At 22.8% G+C, this 21,052-nt stretch overlaps 1 protein-coding gene and 1 non-coding gene across 2 annotated transcripts; one reads left to right on the forward strand and one right to left on the reverse strand.

The window, feature by feature from the left end:
- Window positions 1–1,478: 1,478 nt before the first annotated feature.
- On the reverse strand, window positions 1,479–9,446 carry LOC127284747 (piercer of microtubule wall 1 protein). The gene is made up of 2 exons (XM_051310386.1): window positions 9,163–9,446; window positions 1,479–1,795 (listed from the first exon to the last, which is right to left on the reverse strand). Exons 1-2 carry the CDS (start codon window positions 9,299–9,301, stop codon window positions 1,584–1,586), a joined length of 351 nt encoding a protein of 116 aa, XP_051166343.1. The 5' UTR covers window positions 9,302–9,446; the 3' UTR covers window positions 1,479–1,583.
- Window positions 9,447–11,822: 2,376 nt separating this feature from the next.
- Trnav-uac (transfer RNA valine (anticodon UAC)) lies at window positions 11,823–11,895 on the forward strand. Its single transcript has one exon. It is a non-coding gene; the product is annotated as a tRNA-Val (tRNA).
- The last annotated feature ends 9,157 nt before the right edge of the window (window positions 11,896–21,052 follow it).

Raw genomic sequence — 21,052 nt, forward strand, 5'->3', positions numbered from 1 at the left:
CTAATTCAATAGTGAGAATTTTTTTTTACTATTAATTAGTTAAATTTTACTACTCGATAGTAAAAAAAAAAGATTTTTTTCTAAATCTCAATTATAGTCAATTTTTACTAATTTAACTGAGCCTATTCAGTCATTAAATGAATTAGTAACAGTTACCATTGCAACCGTTACTATGGCAACAGTTACTATGGCAGCAGTTACTATGACAATTGTTACTACGGCAACCGTAATTATGGTAACAGTTAGTTACTATGGCAAGAGTTACTATGGCAGGAGTTACTATGGTAACAGTTAGTTACTACGGCAGGAGTTACTATGGTAACAGTTAGTTACTATGGCAATAGTTACTATGGCAGGAGTTACTATGGTAACAGTCAGTTACTATGACAAGAGTTACTATGGTAACAGTTAGTTACTATGGCAAGAGTTACTATGGCAGGAGTTACTATGGTAACAGTTAGTTACTACGGCAGGAGTTACTATGGTAACAGTTAGTTACTATGGCAGGAGTTACTATGACAAGAGTTACTATGGTAACAGTTAGTTACTATGGTAACAATTAGTTACTATGGTAACAGTTAGTTACTATGGTAACAATTAGTTACTATGGTAACAGTTAGTTACTATGGTAACAATTAGTTACTATGGTAACAGTTAGTTACTATGGTAACAGTTAGTTACTATGGCAAGAGTTACTATGGTAACAGTTAGTTACTATGGCAAGAGTTACTATGGTAACAGTTAGTTACTATGGAAAGAGTTACTATGGAAATAGTTAGTTACTATGGCAACCGTTACTATGACAACAGTTACTATGGCAGCAGTTAGTTACTATTTCAATAGTTACTATGGTAACAGTTACTTACTATGGAAAGAGTTACTATGGTAATAGTTAGTTACTATGGCAAGAGTTACTATGGCAACCGTTACTATGACAACAGTTACTATGGCAATAGTTACTGTGGGAATTGTTACTTCGGCAACCGTTATTATGGTAACAGTTAGTTACTATGGAAAGTGTTACTATGGCAATAGTTAGTTACTATTGCAAGAGTTACTATGGCAACCGTTACTATGACAACAGTTACTATGGCAACCGTTACTACGGCAACTATGGCAGCAGTTTTAGTTACTATGTCAAGAGTTACTATAGCAAGAGTTACTATAGCAAGAGTTACTATAGCAACTGTTACTATGGCAACAGTTACTATGGCAACAGTTACTATGGCAACCGTTTTTATGACAGCCATTACTATGGTAGTAAACGTTACCTTGGCAGGCCACGAAACTTTTACGATCTAATTAGTAAAATTTATAACTACTTTAAAGGCAAAAAATTTGTTATATATATATATATATTCTAGACTCTTAAAATAAGACCAACAATGACACTATTTTTATCTTCTATAAGTTTTCATTTTTATTATTAATAAAATATAATTACATATAAAAGTACATATTAAAATGACAAAAAAAAATGAAATTTGTTTTTTTTTATTATTATTTTTTCCTTCACTCTCTGTTTGCATTAAAAATAATGAAAATTGATAATTTAATGATGTGGTAAAAAGTTACGTTTACATTTAGAAAAGTGTCTTGTCCAGTTCGGTGTTGAGGGAGCGATTACGGTACATCCCTGCGCGACTTAGTTCGTTACTGAAGAAATTGTTGCGAGGATAGTAATTTGCTGGTACTGTGTGGACAGTCGGTGCGTACCAACCATAATCCATGGAAGTGCTTCGATAACAAGGGTGTGGGAGAGAATTATCGTTTTGTCGATATCCTTCAAACACTTCTGCAAAAGACGTATTTTCAAGGAATGATAATTTTATCATTTTTTTTTAATTTTTTGTTTCATTATTTTAATAAATTATTAATAATAATTGCAAAAAAAATTAATATTTAATAATTTATTATATTACCTAATTGAAATTAATATTAATTTAATTGAAATTCATATTAATTAATTTACTATATTAATTTACTATATTAATTTAATAAATATTAATATTAGCGATAATAACAATAATTTAGGTTAATTTACAAATAATTAAAAAAAAAAAAATTAATTGACTCTATACAGTAAATATTTCCAGATTTTTGGTAAAAAAGAAATATTTTTTTTTACAAATTACTATTAAAATTGCGATTAAAGAAAAATAAAATTGCAAAATTCCGAAGTAACAAAAGAATATAACAACAAAAACACACTGGCAAAATTAAAAAATAAATAATTTACGAGAAATAAAAATTTATAACAATCTCGCGACTCTTTCATTCATTGGGGGATATTTGATTGTTATTATAATAATAAATTTCACAAACAGAACATTGTACATTGACAAACAATGTGTACGCGAATATTTATTAAAGTAAATTAATTTTTTTTATAGAAATAAAAAAAAATTATTATAATATATAAATAATTATTAGTATATTATAAATGTTATAATATAAAGATATGTAATTCACGATAGATTTAATCATGATTACTCGGATCTCAGACGCTTATTCAATATCCCTGAAATTTCATCATATTTTATATATACTGATTTACTATTTTTATACAAAATTCTTAATAATTATATCGATTGTCCTGAGATTCTGTCAAAAATTAATTTTTATGCTCCATTTAAACACCTTAGAGATCGCCCTTTGTTTAAAACAAATTTTCATAGATCAAACTTTGCCAAAAATTCTATTTATGATAGATTGTCCGAAGAAGCAAACTTATATTGTAACAATTTGGATTTTTTTAACTCTTCGCTAAGTAATTTCACAATGTCTTTGCGCAAACTTTTTCTTTTTGATAGTAATAACAACGCTACCTAGTTATAGTTATTTTTGTTATTCGGTTTTTAAGAAACATTATATTTTATGTTTCATTATTCTTAGTACTTCGGTACGAAAGGGCTAATTTTTCTTTCTTTGTAAGCCCGTTTACATGTAAATAAATAAATAAATAAATAAATAAATAAATAATTAAAATTAATTATTATTTATAATACAATAATATAATAATAATTAATAAATGAATAATAATATTTATAATATATTTATTAATATTTATTAATATTATAATATATTAAATATAGTGAGGGATTAAAATTATTTATTTCACACAATGAAAATCTTTCTTGATTTTTCGAAATAAAAAAAAATACCAAATGAAATAAAAACTGAAATTTAAATTTTACTTCCTCCAAGCACGAAGTTTTTAAAGTTTATTTTTTATTAGCTCCCTTTTATTTTCCAGTATTTTTACGCTCAACAAAATCTCCTTTAAAAGTTTGAAAACGTTCATTACATTCCTATATATATATTTTTCTGCAAATATTTCTCTAGATTATAATTCGAAGATAGTAATGTATTTATATAATTTTCATTATATTGCAAAATACAAAATTTTTTTTTTTCCCTAATGCATAATTTTTTAATATATTATTATTATGTATTTTATTAATTATATACTATATTTATTATTTTTAAATAAAAAGAATATTCATATTTATTATTATAAAATTGTAATTATTAATAATTATTTATATAATAATTATAATAACAATTTAATTTATAAAAATATGTTATATAATTTTTTAAATTTATTTTAGATTTTAAAAATTAATAAAGTTTTAAAAATTTTTTAAAAAACTTGATTCATTAGAACGTTAAAAATTTGAAAAAAGAAAATTAAGATGAAAAGCGTATATTTGATCGTAATCAACGCTCATGCATCAAACGAGATTCTTAACTTGAGAGAGGAGAAGGGTCGATTATCTTGCACCGATTGGGAAAGCTTCCAGGAAAGTATTGATTTATTTCTCTTTTTATTCTAATAAACTCAATGCATTTTATATAAATTTTATTATATAAAGTATATAAAGCTAAGTAAAATTATCGATTTCGATAAAAAAAAAATTTTTTTTTCTTATTTATAAACAATTATAAAATAATTTTCACATTCATTTTTTACTACTACTATTATTTTTTTTAAAATTATTATTGTTAGTATTATTAATATACCAAAAAGTTGATATTTCCTTATTAATATTCCGTGTGGGATATATAATTTTATGACATCAGGAAATGAATAGTCACGTGGTTATGACGTAATTCTCGCTTAGGAAAATGTAACTGATATCGTTATTGATTCAATTATTGAAATAAACCGTTATATAAACAAAATTGTAATTTATTGCAGAAATAATTATTATTTTATGTATACTGTATAAATTTTTAATATTTAGCCAATATTATTTTGAAATTTTTAGTAATTAGAATTTTTTAATTTTTATTAATTAAAATTTTTTAATTTTTATTAATTAAAATTTTTTAATTTTTATTAATTAAAATTTTTTAATTTTTATTAATTAAAATTTTTTGAATTTCATTATTTTTATAATCTTCATTTAGTTCAAAAAAAAAGATAAAATAAATTTTCCCGCGTTTTGAAATAAATAATTATTATATTGAATCAATTGGTCGTTTACTTAAAGTCTTATATATTGATTTTACACACATGTTCCTTTTGATACAAGAATAAGAATTCTTCTTTTTTTTCTTTTATTTATAAATGTCAAACTGTTGGCATCGTGCCGTATAATTTTCTCCCGCATTCTCTCTTTTTCTCTCTCCTAAAAGCGTGTATTTTACACAATTGAAAATGTGTATGTCACAAATATTGATTTTCACGTCCCCTTCTCTTTTTTTTCGTATAACATTAAAATTATGACTTTGTTGCGGAGGGAAAAATTCACCGTTTATCGAAATATGTCAAATTTGTTATTGTTCAAATATTATTGTTATACAAATAATCTCATAAATGATCTCATTTTTATCAATTTGCAAAAAAATAAAAAAATTACAAAAAAAATGGAAAAAGTAGTAAAAACTAAATTTAAAAAATGTATATTTTGTTCATATATTACAGTCAACATAAATCTATTTTTTTTCATATTGTAAAACATTATTGATGTGAGAAAATAGTAAAAAAAAATTTTGCTCTTGAGCGGTAAAAAATTTTTTATTACAATAAATTTTATTCATGATCGTTGAAAACATTCTGATTTCATAATAATGTTTTTTTTTTATATTATTATGTATTAGAGAAATGAAAATATATTATAAATGAAAGAAAAAAAACCCTGCGCACTATGTGAAAGAATATTTTCAATATTTATCGGTTCTTATATTTTTCGCAGAAAAATGGTGTCAGAGAAGATATGCTGATTCTATATAAGAGGGATGAAATAAAAAGGAACTTCAATATTCACACACGTCTCGCAAAGCTTTTATCGTTTTTCTGCGCTTTTTACTACTATCATTGCGTATAGAAAAAGAGGGAGAGTGAGTGAGAGACTCAAAAAAAAAGATGCGATAGAAAATATGTTACAATTTTTATTTTTTTTAAAATGAATATTTAAATAATTTATTATTTTTTCTCGAATTCAGAGAAAAAGGTCTCTTTGTCTTATTAATAATTTATAAAAATAAATATAAAAATAAATTTATAATAAATTAATAATTTATAATTTATTTTTAATTTATTAATAATAATTAATAACAAATTCATAAATTTATTAATAATAATTATTTATTTACATGTAAACAGACTTACAAAATAGAAAAATTTTTCCTTTCTTAATTTTTGTTATTATATATTTTTTATTATTTCGCAAATTACTTCGTAATTTACCCCCAATAAGTTTATTAATAATTAATAAAAATTAATACTAATTTTAAATTTATTCCTTTTAATTTTTTTTTCTTTTTTCATACTATTAGTAAATTTTTCTAATACTTTTAGTAGAAAACGACATTTTTAAATTTTGCAAATCCGAATACCTGACAAATAAATAAACAAATTATTATAAATAAATTATTCAAAATTGAATAAAAAAAATTGATTATTAATATAATTTATAAATTCACGATTTATTAATAATAAATAATACATTTATAAATTAATTTATTAATAATAATTATTAAATTCAATAACTTCTTATTAATAATTAATAAATTTATAAGTTAATAATTTTTTTGGAACAAACAAATATAAATAAAAATAAATAAGTAGTAATAATAATAAATAAATTTTTTTAATATTAATTGAAAATAAATAACAAATTTTATAATTTATTATTATTACTTTTATAATTTATAAATTAGTAATAACAATTATTAAATTTATAATTAATAATTAATAACTAATAATTAATTTATTCATCATTAAAGAAAAAATTAATTATTAATAATTAGGAAATTTTCAATTTATTAATAATAATAATTGAAAATTAATTAATAATGGTTAATGAATTCATAGTTATTTAGAATTTTTTCATAATTGAATAAATATTGATTATTAATAATTAAGAAATTTGCAATTTATTAATAATAATTGAAAATAATTAATAATGGTTAATGAATTCATAATTATTTAGAATTTATTCATAATTATTAATAATTGATTATTAATAATTAAGAAATTTGCAATTCATTCATAATAATTGAAAATAATTAATAATAAATTCATAATTTATCAATAATAATGAATAATAATGAATTCATAATTATTCATAATTTATTCATAATTAAATAAAAAAATTGAATCTGTGTAAAAAAAAAATGGAGCGTTGTTTGAAAATAGTAAAAAAAAAATGTAACAGTAAAAATTTTGTTCACGAATTTAAATGAAATTAGAGATTTTGTCGACATCATTTAGCGGATTAAATCAGCGTGACATGTTTGCGAAATGAGTAAATTGTTTGAAATCAGAAATTCGTGTGATTGAGAAAATACATATATGGCAAATGTTGTTATTATTATTATTATTATTATATACCACACGGTGAAATTAATGTTGTAGGATGTATATGTAAAGCTATGTATGTATATTTAAACTGGCGCCACATTTATGCAATTATATCGTAAATGTAGCAAATAGAATTGGTGGTAACTTGCCAATTGTAATTGCCCACTCACATCGTATGTCTACATCAGTCTTATATTTATCGTTAACTCGCTTATTCGTGTCTGACCAAACGCGTTTACGCCTCACTGCATCTACTTCAGCCTTTTAGCTGCCCAACACAGTATGCAAATGCTCTTCCCGTCGTTCACATATTTTTAGAATATTTTTATCTCACGTTTATCACGTTTTTATTTATATATATACATATAATGGCAATGAAAAACTAAATTCGAATTAAAATTAAAATTTCATTTAAATAAAAAAATTTATTTTCGATTTATTTCATTTAAATAAAAAATTTATTTGTGGTGAATAAAATTTTTGTATTTAAAATAATATTTATCTCGAGAGCCTAATAATGTTTTATATTTTTTTAATAATTAAATACATTTTTATTTAGAGCAAATAAATTCTTTATTTAAAATGAAAAGAAAATTTTATTTACGGCAAATAATTTTTTTTATTTGAATGAAATCAAACTTTATTTAGAGAAAGTAAATTTTTTAAATCAAATAAAATTTATTTGCAACAAATAAATATTTTCTTGGCTACTATATTTCCTTTTTGAATTTTTACTTAACTTTGTGTAAATTTTACAGAAAGTGTAAATTTTACATAAAAGAAAAATTTTACAGAAAGGGAAAATTTTTATAGAAAGTGTAAAGTTTACAGAAAGGGAAAATTTTACAGAAAGGAAAATTTTACATAAAAGAAAAATTTTACAGAAAGGAAAATTTTATAGAAAGGGAAATTTTTATAGAAAAGGAAATTTTTACAGAAAGGAAAATTTTATAGAAAGGGAAATTTTAATAGAAAAGGAAATTTTTACAGAAAGTGGTACCTACTTTTACAGAAAATGTAAATTTTACAAAAAGGGAAAATTTTACAGAAAGTGGTACCTAATTTTACAGAAAATGTAAATTTTAGATAAAAGAAAAATTTTACAGAAAGGGAAAATTTTTATAGAAAGTGTAAATTTTACAGAAAGGGAAAATTTTACAGAAAGGAAAATTTTACATAAAAGAAAAATTTTACAGAAAGGAAAATTTTATAGAAAGGGAAATTTTTATAGGAAAGGAAATTTTTACAGAAAGTGGTACCTAATTTTACAGAAAATGTAAATTTTGCAGAAAATGTAAATTTTACAGAAAATGTAAATTTTACAAAAAGGGGAAATTTTACAGAAAGTGGTACCTAATTTTACAGAAAATGTAAATTTTACATAAAAGAAAAATTTTACAGAAAGGGAAAATTTTTATAGAAAGTGTAAAGTTTACAGAAAGGGAAAATTTTACAGAAAGGAAAATTTTACATAAAAGAAAAATTTTACAGAAAGGAAAATTTTATAGAAAGGGAAATTTTTATAGAAAAGGAAATTTTTACAGAAAGGAAAATTTTATAGAAAGGGAAATTTTTATAGAAAAGGAAATTTTTACAGAAAGTGGTACCTACTTTTACAGAAAATGTAAATTTTACAAAAAGGGAAAATTTTACAGAAAGTGGTACCTAATTTTACAGAAAATGTAAATTTTAGATAAAAGAAAAATTTTACAGAAAGGGAAAATTTTTATAGAAAGTGTAAATTTTACAGAAAGGGAAAATTTTACAGAAAGGAAAATTTTACATAAAAGAAAAATTTTACAGAAAGGAAAATTTTATAGAAAGGGAAATTTTTATAGGAAAGGAAATTTTTACAGAAAGTGGTACCTAATTTTACAGAAAATGTAAATTTTGCAGAAAATGTAAATTTTACAGAAAATGTAAATTTTACAAAAAGGGGAAATTTTACAGAAAGTGGTACCTAATTTTACAGAAAATGTAAAAAAATGTAAAAGGAAAATTTTATAGAAAGGGAAATTTTTATAGAAAATGAAATTTTTACAGAAAGTTGTGCCTACTTTTACAGAAAATGTAAATTTTACAAAAAGGGCAAATTTTACAGAAAGTGGTACCTAATTTTACAGAAGATGTAAAATTTTTCCCTTATTTTTATAGAAAGAGAAAATTTAACAGAAAGGGAAAATTTAACAGAAAGTAATAATTTTACAGAAAGGGAAAAAAATTAGGAAAAATGCGAAATCAAAATAAGAATTCAAAAACAAAATTTTTTTTTTCTTTCAAAAAATAAATAAAATTTTGAAATTAATTCCAAAAAATTTATAATGACTGAAACTCATTTTTTAACTACATACTTGGATAGAGGAATCTCAAAGGTAGACCGGAAGTTCGATAAATGTCACTTGTACAAGGACCAGGTGGCCATGTTTTCTCGTGTAACTCGTAATTTTGTGCCTCGTCATGAGAACATAGATTTTTAATGATTTCACTCATTTTCTCTTTTTTGTTTTCTTGTAAAAATTTTTACTAAAAATTACAATTTTTTTTTTTTTGCCAATTTTCAAATATTTTTTTTTTATAAAATACGGTTAGGAAATAAAAATCCTTTGTGCCTTAAATGGAAAAGCCTATCGTAGAAGGCCAAACATATTCTGGTTACTATGGTAACTTTACTACTTTGATAAATGTTAAAAGTATTAAAGCAACTGTTGATTATCACGAAAAGAGTTTAAAAAAAAAATCTCATTACTCATTTTTTTTCTCTCGTAAATTTGCATTTATTTTACAATATAATTATATATTCCTATATATATGTAATCAATTTAACTTTGGACAAATTTTTCAACAGTGAAAATTTCAAATTAATTTTGAAATATAAAAATTTTATTGTAAAATACAATAAATAAATAAAATATATGACAGTAAATAATATGTAGGTTAAAATCGGAATTTTTTTAATTTATGCAAATTCATATATAGTATGTTGGAAAAAAAAATATCGACCACAATTTTACGATTGTGGGAATGTAATGTAACAAGTAAAAAAAAAATACAAAACAATTTATCACCTGCGGTTTCAATGCTGAAAACGTTTTATTCTTTTTATACCACAATTTGCCCTTAACTAAATCTTATTTTACACTTTTGTGTTTGCTATAAACTTCTTATTAATAAAATGGAGGAAACAAAAGAAAATGAAATTAATTATTTTACAATGGAAAAATTCAGAATTATTGTAATTAAAATAAAAAAATGATGAAATAAATAAATAAATGAAAAATAAATAAATAATTAATAATAATAAATAATAAACAAATGAATAAATAAATAAATAATAATAAATAATAAAATAAATAAAATAAAATAATATAAAAAACACGAGGAAAATGGACAAAGAATAAGAAAGAGAAAAGAATAAAAATATAAGGATAAGAAAATGAAGAAATAAAAAAAAATATATAAGAAAATTGTTTTTATCTGTAATAGAAAATTTTTCTGTAATTATTTAACTCTTCACGCATGACTTCCATTGCATGTGAAAAAGATAGCGAATAAGGAAGTAAATATATATATATATATACTTGGTAATAATTTATATACTCATGATTCTTCGTTAAATGTACTCAATGCATTTACTGTCTACAAAATAATCACATCTGCCACTGATTATGCATATGGTTACGTAAATTGCTTTTAAAGTGCGATTTAAGTGCAAAATAAAATTTTACACCTATCTTAGTTTCCCTATATTTTTCTATTTATTAAATATATATCTTTTTTATTGATATATTAAACATTATTTTTTTTTTTTATATTTTATTAATATTTTTTTTTTCATTTCAAAATTTTAAATTTGTTAATCTGTTATTAATAATTATTTCCTATATTTATGTGAGAAAATAAAAATAAAAAATTTATAAATAAAATATTTATTCATTTAATTATTAGCAATATATATGTTATTTCTTCTAAATTCCAACTCTCAACAACAGAATTTAATTAATTAATTAATTTAATTAAAAGTTTCATTTGAAACATAACGAAAGGTTTCATTAGAATAGTTAAAAAATTGTCTAAAACAATTAAAACATTTGCTATTTTTAGTAAAATCTTTCGCTGTTCCAGATAAATATTTTTTTTCATGTAATTTACTATTTTCTTTAATTTTACTAAATTATTGATTTATGGTTCCATGATTATTTATTTATTCTATTTATTTATTATATTACTTTATTTTTATTATTATTATTTATTATAATTGTTTATTATAATTATTTATTATATTTATTTATTATATTTATTTATTATATTTATTTATTACAGTTATTTATTATATTTATGTATTATATTTAATGATTCTATTTAATTATCATATGTAATTATTTTTTGTTTAAAAATAAGTTTTCGGATCAATATTTTTGAAATATTTAGTATTAAATTTATTCTTAGTTAATCATTACTAATTAATAATTATTGTTAAATTATTCTTAATCTAATATTAAGGGTGTTCAATAGAGGGCAGCAGTTCTCAGGAAACTCTTCCTATCATCTGTAGATAAGGAAGGAATTCTACAAACTGCTTCAATGGTAAGTTATCATTAAATTTAAATTCCCTCTTAAATTCCACAATATTTCTATTAAAAAAATTAATGGTATAATAATTGTTATTGTTAATAAAATTATTAATAAATTTATAATTAATAAAATTGTTAATAATTGTTAACATAATCAAATAATGTAAAACAAATTGATTTATCCGTAAATAAATTTAAAAAAAAATTCAAAGTAAAATTCTGTATTACCAACAGTTAATAAGTAATCAGTTTACTGTTAATATTATTCTAAAGTTCACTTTTTCTTAATTTAACTCCATTTCATTGAAGTTCGCGCGTTATTTAATTAACTGTAATTAATAATAGATTAAACAAAAAATTTTTTTTTTGAAATTTATATAATTCATAGAATATGTTATCATAAAATTCTGTTCCTATTTTAGGAGAAAATATCACAAGGTGGTTCCGTGGTGTAGCGGTTATCACGTCTGCTTTACACGCAGAAGGTCGCCAGTTCGATCCCGGCCGGAACCATTTTTTTTTTATTCTTAAAGTTCTAATTTAAGGAATTTTTAAAATCTCCAAAAAGAGTTCAGTCATTTTGGTTCCAAAAACCGTTAAATCGAAAAAAAATAGTGATACTCTTACACCTAGAGAAAAGATTTCTTTGATTTAAAGAAATCAATTTCTTTGACCTGTTTTCTTTCATTCAAAATAAAATTTTCTTTGAAACAAAAAAAGGTTCTTAGTTTCAAAGAAAATTTCATTGATTCAAATAAATTTTCTTTGAATCAAAGAAATTTGTCCTTTAAATCAAAGAAATTCTAACATTGATATATAGGGTCAAAGAAACATTTATTTAAATTAAATAAAAAAAAATTCTTTTGAAACAAGGATAATTTATTTTGAATCAAAGATAATTTATTTGAAACTAATAAATTTTCTTTGTATCAAAGAAAAACTTTGTCAAAGAAATTGATTTCTTTGAATCAAAGAAATCTTTTTTCTAGATGTAATTTATTTTTAAAAATTATTATTTAAAAAAATTGATGAGAAATTGGAGAAAATAATAAAATTTAAATTAAAAAAATCGATTATACTTTTTTTCCATCAGGAAAGGAAGTATTTTATTATAAGAAAGCTCGACAGAGGAATCTTGAAGATCGAATATAAGGCGACGGTTAAAGAAAAAAAAAAAAGTAGATAAATGCGTATAGTCGAATCGTGAGAATCGACAGTTGGCATCTTGTCACAGCGGTCGCACAGTGGTTCGCACTTCAAGTCGCTCTTGTTGTCAAGAAAATCGAGTGCTGATACAGGGCCGCTCTATAATGTATTTCACATTTTTTTACACTTTCAAAAATGTGCGAACAACATTTTTGCAGGAAAAAAAAATTTCAAAAATATTTTTTACATTTATTTACGAGTGAAAATAGCAAAATTTATAACCACAGAGTGAAATTTACTCTATTGGAGTGAAAATAATACAATATAGGAGTTAAATTCAATCCCGATTGGAGTTAAATTAATCTCATTACTGAAATTGAGCGATATTTTGACATTTATTTAGGAGTGTAAATAACATTTAAAAAAACAAATTTTAACGACTGAGTGAAATTTACTCCATTAGAGTAAAAATTACATAATAGGAGTTAAATTTAATCCCGATTGGAGTTAAAGTAATCTCATTACTGAAATTGAGGGATATTTTATATTTATTTAAGAGTGTAACTTATACTTTTTAAAAATGTATTACCAAGAAGTGGGATTTACTCTATTGGAGTGAAAAAGATACAGTAGGAGTTAAAAAGAAATCTCTATTGGAGTGAAAGTAATCTCATTACTCAAATTGATCGATATTTTTATATTTATTTACGAATGTAACTTAAATTCTTATAACTCTATTGGAGTGAAAAAGATACAGTAGGAGTTAAAAAGAAATCCCCATTGGAGTGAAAGTAATCTCATGACTCAAATTGATCGACATTTTTATATTTATTTATGAATGTAACTTAAAATCTTATAACCAAGGAGTAAAATTTCTCTATTGGAGTGAGTTATTTTAATAAAATAATTTTTTCTCCTATTTAACTCCAATAAGAAATAGAAAATTTGAAAAATAGAATTTTTTGTATTTTTCTTTAAAAAACACTTAGAGCGTCCCTGAAGGTGAAGATTCCTAGAGAGGATGGTGTGGCGGATAAAAGGTTTCCTTGTTTAACAAAATAGCGTCGCCGAGCCATTAGCTTGACTGCTACCACTTGAGATGGGCACTTCCCTATCCTCTCTGTGAATCCACAAGACTACAGATCTGTTGATCCAAATTACTTATAAATAATTATTATATCCGTGACAATTAAATAAAAATTTATAAACACTTTTATTTTAAATTTCAGTCAAAAATCACTCCCAAAAAGTGTATGTTTACTATTAAAATTGTTTGCCCATTTCCCACGATTTATTTAAAAACTGTAAAATATTTGGGGAGTTAATGCCAACTGAAGTTGGGAGTAACATTTTTGGAGTTAAAAATCAACTCCAAAATCGAGTTAACATTAGATAATTTTATCATTAATTCTCTATTCATAAAATTAACTCCCTTTGTTTCAACTCGAAAAGCTTGCTACTTTTAGAGAATCCCGTTAGGAGTTAAAATCTTACTTTGCTTTTTTGCAATGATCACTAAAAGGGTGTTAAAATTTAACTCCCTTTTTTGTCAATGTAAAAAATTTTCGAGGTGTTAAATAATAGTAAAGTTAGGAGTAAAAATCTATCATTGTAATTACCTCCAGAGAGTTAAATGCTATCAGGGAGTACTTTTGGAGTTAAAAATCAACTCCAAATGTACACTTTTAAAAAAGTTACTATAATTTTACATTAAAGGGTGTATCTTTTAATGTAAAATTGTAGTAATTTGTTGTTAACTTCTCATGTGGAATAAATATATGGAGTTAAATTATATCTCACTTGGTTTTCATTTTATCACAGTAGATAACACTTTTTCGAGTTAATTTCACTCTGCAAAAAGCCTTTTTCTCTTCTTTGAATTAAAATCTACATTTTTTTGAATAAAGCATATTATTTTTGAGAGTATTTAATTTCTTTTTGTAAAAATTTCACCAGGGAGTATTTTTTGGAGTTAAAAATCAACTCCAAAAGTACACTTTTAAAAAAATTGATACAATTTGACACTGAAAGGTGTCATTTGTTGTTAACTCCTTATGTGGAGTAAACGTATAAAGGAGTTAAATTATAATTTCCTTGTTTTTCATTTTATTTTCACTTTTTCGAGTTAATTTCACTCTTTAAGGTAAATTTTTCCTTTTCAAATTAAAATCTATATTTTTTGAATAAATCAAACTATTTTTTAGTGTATTTAACTTCTTTTTGCAAAACATCTCACTAGGGAGTAGTTTTGGAGTTAAAAATCAACTCCAAAAGTAAAAATTTACAAAATTTACTACAATTTGACACTCAAAAGTTGTCATTTGTTGTTAACTCCTCATTTGGAGTAAATGAATAAAAGAGTTAAATTATAATTTATTTGGTTTTCATTTCATTTTCACTTTTTCGAGTTAATTTCACTCTTTAAGGTGAATTTTTCCTTTTCAAATTAAAATCTATATTTTTTGAATAAATCAAATAATTTTTTAGTGTATTTAACTTCTTTTTGCAAAACATCTCACTAGGGAGTAGTTTTGGAGTTAAAAATCAACTCCAAAAGTAAACATTTACAAAATTTACTACAATTTGATACTAAAAGTTGTGATTTGTTGTTAACTCCTCATTTGGAGTAAATGTATAAAAGAGTTAAATTATAATATATTTGGTTTTCATTTTATTTTCACTTTTTCGAGTTAATTTTAATCTTTAAGGTGTATTTTTCCTTTTTAAATTAAAATCTCCATTTTTTGAATAAATCAAACTATTTTTTAGTGTATTTAACTTCTTTTTGCAAAACATCTCACTAGGGAGTAGTTTTGGAGTTAAAAATCAACTCCAAAAGTAAAAATTTACAAAATTTACTACAATTTGACACTGAAAGGTGTCATTTGTTGTTAACTCCTCATTTGGAGTAAATGAATAAAAGAGTTAAATTATAATTTTTTTGGTTTTCATTTTATTTTCACTTTTTCGAGTTAATTTCACTCTTTTAACCTTCGCTTGACAAGATGCCCACCCAGGGTGGGCCAGACAAATTGAAATTGCCATATCTTCTAAAGTTTTGCCTTAATTGAATCGCGATTTTAAGTCACTGAACAAAATCTTAAGAACTTTCAAAAAATGTAAAAACAAATTTTTAAAAAAAATTTCTTCTTGATTATTTATAACTTTTATCAATGTATGTACGGAGATAACCGGGATGATTCAGATATTTTTTTAATTCTATTTTACAAAAAGACTTGAAATCATGCAGACTTTTCACTGTGAGTGTTTTATGATGTCAAATAATAGATATAAAAAATATTATATTGCATTTTTCATTTGTTTAAACAATTTATTGTTATTATTTAATATTTATTAACTTTCTTTGTTCTGCACCTAGAAAGATGCAGTTTTTTTCTAATTTTGCAATTTATCAAGCCGAATATAATAAAAGATAGATTTGATGTAAAATTATTAATTCAACAATTGTTTAAACAATCGTTTGAATACTAAATTCATATAAAATCTTCATGTTTATTATGTTGAGCTTGTTAAGTTGCAAAATTAGAAAAAAATTGCAAGTTTCTTGGAACATTATAAAGAAAGTTAATAAATAGCAACAATTATTTGTTTAAACAATTGGTTAAATAGTAAATTCATATAAAATCTTTGTGTTATTATGTTGTGCTTGTTAAGTTGCAAAATTAGAAAAAAATTGCAATTTTCTAGGAATATTATGAAGAATGTTAATAAATAGCAACAATTATTTGTTTAAACAATTTATAATAATAGTTGTTGCAAATTGAATTATATATTTTATTTTATTTATAACCTTTGAATTAATAACTACGAAGAAAAGGTAACAAATTTATAAAATTCGTCTACTGTCGTATGTATATTTGAAAAAGTTATAAATTATTAATAATAAATTGTTTAAACAAATAAAAAGTCAACAAAACATTAATAAAATATATTATTTGGTAACATATAACAATTTTGGAAAAAAACTGAATGATTCTAAGTTTTTATTGCAATATACAAAGAAGAAAACATTTGGCCCACCCTGGGTGGGATCTTGTCAACCGTGTATATAAAAAGTATCCAGTCCGGCGAAGGTTAAGGTGTATTTTTCCTTTTCAAATTAAAATCTCCATTTTTTGATTAAATCAGACTATTTTTTGAGTGTATTTAACTTCTTTTTGCAAAAGATTTCACCATTTTACCATTCTAAGAAAAAGTGTGAAAATTTCACACCGAAAAAAATAAACAAAATATCAAAAAATTCAATAAATTTTGTTATTTAATAATAAAATAAATATTAATATATGAAAAATAAATTGTTAAATTTAAATTGAAGAAAAAAATTGGTTTCAGTAAAATTCGCGGAACACTAAACTGACTTTCGTGCGCCTCATATACGTAATAATGCTTGCAAAGCTCAGGACTATTTTTTTTTTTTTTTTATCTATACCTGTTATGTTTACACGCATAACTATATATATATATATATCGGTACTCGTCCTCGAGTTTATCTTGATAGGAAATACCAATCGCAAGCTTTCACCCTTATTTGAGGACTCCACCCTTCAGCCAATGGTGTGCTTCCTGACATAGGATTTCTGCGCGTGCCACCCTTAATGGGTGGGACATTCTGAAAACTACCCTTGGGATTATTGGTTACGATCATCATCAACCCTCTAGGGAGATTTTCACCACCGATACCAAAGTCAAAAATTTGTCAAGAATTATATAGATCACCCACAGTCTGGCCACAGGTCGGATCATAGAGTGCAAAAAAAAAAAGAAATTTTTTTTAATTTATTCCAATTAACAAATAGGCGATTTCGGGGGATTTTATTTTGAAAAGCAAAAAAAAACAGTGATAAATATGAAAAAAAGTGCGAATATTTTAAAAAAATTTACATTTTAAAGAGAATAAATTCTCCGTTTGTTATCGTTATTGTTATAATTTTTATTTTGATTGGTAAATTTTTCTATTAGTTGATACAATTTGTGTGTAGTTGATTTAATTAAAGTTTGTTTTTTATTTATTAGATAAATTTTTTAATTTACTGGCTAAATTTTAAATTGGCTAAATTTTGTAATTATTGAATTAGTTTATAATTTTTTTGCTAAACTGTATTATTAAGTAAACTCAATATTGAGGTAAATTTTTTTGTAAGGTAAATTTTTAATTTATTGCGATAAATTTAGACTTTCTTTTTATTGGATAATTGAACTATTTTTTTTTTTGTGGTAAACTTTCTATTTATTAAAAAATTTTTATATTTTTTAGGATAAATTTGGAATTTTTTCGGCAAATCTTAAATTTTCTCGTTAAATTTATGTTTTGAGTGATTTTGATTTTGATTTGCCAAAAATCAATGCCATAAAGATTTTATAATTTTAAAATTAAAAAAAAGTGAATTTTCAAGAATCGAAAATCTTCAAGTTACTGGTTTAATTTAAAAAGTAAGTAGTACAAATCACAGTTTCGTCAGACATATGTATCAAGACGGAAAAAATTATTTATTCTAATTTTAAAAATATCTTCTTGGTATTTTAGAATATTTTCCATGCATTTTATTCTTAAAATTAGAATATAATATTCTTAAAATAAGAAACATTTCTTAATTTAAAAAATTTTCTACAGACAAGAGAAAAAAATTCTTAATTTAAGAAATGTTTCTTATTTTAAGAATATTATATTTTTACTTTAAGAATAAAATGAATGTGGAATATTCTTAAATGAACGCCAAGAAAATATTCTTAAATTTGGAATATAATTTTTTTCAGTGTAATAAACATCCTATAATATTATTTAAAGTATATTATTTATTAAATTTCAAAAAATTAATTTTACATTTAAAAAGTTAATCCTTATATAGTTAATTTAAACAATAGTTCATTATTAATGGAATGATTACAAAGAAAGTATTTATTTTTTTCAAACAAATTTTATTCAAGTTAAAGAAAATTTTTTTTTCCGCTAAATAAAATTTTTATTTGTACTAACTACAATTTTTTTCCGCTAAATAAAATTTTTATTTGTACTAACTACAATTTTTTTTTATTTAAAACAAATAAAAAGTTATTTGGCTCTTAAACAAATATATTTTTATTTGCTTCAAATAAATTTTATTTTTCGCAAATAAATACTAATAAAAAAGAATAAAAATTACAATTGTTCACTAATTTTACAAAAAAAATAAATTCATTAATAATAATAATAATAATAATAATAAAAATAATAAGAAAATTTACAGTGACAAATCAGAAATTTTGATTTCGATACAATAAATACAGGACAAGGGTCGTGTTTACTAAGTTACATGGAATGGGACATGTATATAAGAGCACCTGTGACCTATAGGCCACACTTTTCTGGCATCGCACACGATAATTGCTACTTACACAGTGGACATAATGTTCATAATTGATATATTGTAAAAGCACATATTACGCATATGTTAAAGTCAAAAAGAAAGGAAACGAAAACATATGTTACCCCACGCGCGCACACTTTTCAAAAATTGCTTTATAATAATCTTTAAATAATAACAAAATACATAAATTATATTTCCTGATATATGTGAAAATGGGAAATTGATTCAAAATAATTTCAAACTATAGTTAAATTATTTAACAGTAAATAAATTATTAATAAAAAATTTCCAAAAATTTTTTTCATTAGTTTAACTTGATAAGTTGCAACAAACTGTATTAATAATTAATTTAAAGATTAATTTACTTAATATAGTATAAAATTATTGAATTATTAAGTAACTTAGTTATTAAGTAACTCAACTATTTAGTAACTTAACTATTAGGTAACTTAAATACTAAGTAACTTAACTATTAAGATCCTCAATTACAAAGTGACTTAACTATTAAATAACTTAATTATTCAGTAACTTAACTATTAAATAACTTAACTATTATGTAGCTTCATTATTAAGTAACTCAACTGTCAAGTAACTCAACTATTAAGTAACTTAACTATTAGGTAACTTAATTACTAAGTAACTTAACTATTAAGTTCCTCTACTATAAAGCGACTTAACATTTAAGTAACTTAATTATTAAGTAACATAACTATTAAGTAGCTTCATTATTAAGTAACTCAACTATTAAGTAACTCAACTGTTAAGTAACTCAACTATTAAGTAACTTAACTATTAGGTAACTTAATTCCTAAGTAACTTAACTATTAAGTTCCTCTACTATAAAGCGACTTAACTATTAAGTAACTTAATTATTAAGTAACATAACTATTAAGTAACTTAACTATTATGTAGCTTCATTATTAAGTAACTCAACTATTAAGTAACTCAACTGTTAAGTAACTCAACTATTAAGTAACTTAACTATTAGGTAACTTAATTACTAAGTAACTTAACTATTAAGTTCCTCTACTATAAAGCGACTTAACTATTAAGTAACTTAATTATTAAGTAACATAACTATTAAGTAACTTAACTATTATGTAGCTTCATTATTAAGTAACTCAACTATTAAGTAACTCAACTGTTAAGTAACTCAACTATTAAGTAACTTAACTATTAGGTAACTTAATTACTAAGTAACTTAACTATTAAGTTCCTCTACTATAAAGCGACTTAACTATTAAGTAACTTAATTATTAAGTAACATAACTATTAAGTAACTTAACTATTATGTAGCTTCATTATTAAGTAACTCAACTATTAAGTAACTCAACTGTTAAGTAACTCAACTATTAAGTAACTTAACTATTAGGTAACTTAATTACTAAATAACATAACTATTAAGTTCCTCCATTATAAAGTGACTTAACTATTAAGTAACTTAACTATTAGGTAACTTAATTACTAAGTAACTTAACTATTAAGTTCCTCAATTATAAAGTGACTTAACTATTAAGTAATTTAACTATTATGTAGCTTCATTATTAAGTAACTTAGTTATTAAGCAACTCAACTATTAAGTACCTAAATTATTAAGTACTTCAACTATTAAGTTCCCCAACTATTAAGTTCCTAAACTATAAAGTAACTAATCTATAAAGTAACTCAACTATTAAGTAACTCAACTATTAAGTGACTTAACTATTAAATAACTCAACTATTAAGTTTCTAAACTATAAGGTAAATCAGCTATTAATTAACGTAACTGTTAAGTAACTCAACTATGAAGTAACTTAACTATGAAGTAACTTAACTATTAAGTAATTCAACTATTAAGTAACTCAACTATTAAGTAACTCAACTATGAAGTAACTCAACTATGAAGTAACTTAACTATTAAGTAACTCAACTATTAAGTAACTCAACTTTTAAGTAACTTAAATACTTTACTTAACTACGTTACTTACTTTAGTTAGAATGTTCCTTAGCTATGAAGTTCCTTTAACTATGAAGTTACTTTAGCTAGAATATTACTTTAGTTACAATGTTACTTTAGATATAAAGTTCCTTTAACTAGAATGTTACTGTTATTATAAAGTTAAAAGTTACCTCAACTAGAGAGTAACAATGAAGTTACTTTAACTAAAAAGTCACTCAAT

The sequence above is a fragment of the Leptopilina boulardi genome, unplaced genomic scaffold (assembly GCF_019393585.1).
Source record: "Leptopilina boulardi isolate dan_hultmark-lab unplaced genomic scaffold, ZJU_Lbou_2.1 LbouV2_325, whole genome shotgun sequence".
Lineage (NCBI taxonomy): Eukaryota > Metazoa > Arthropoda > Insecta > Hymenoptera > Figitidae > Leptopilina > Leptopilina boulardi.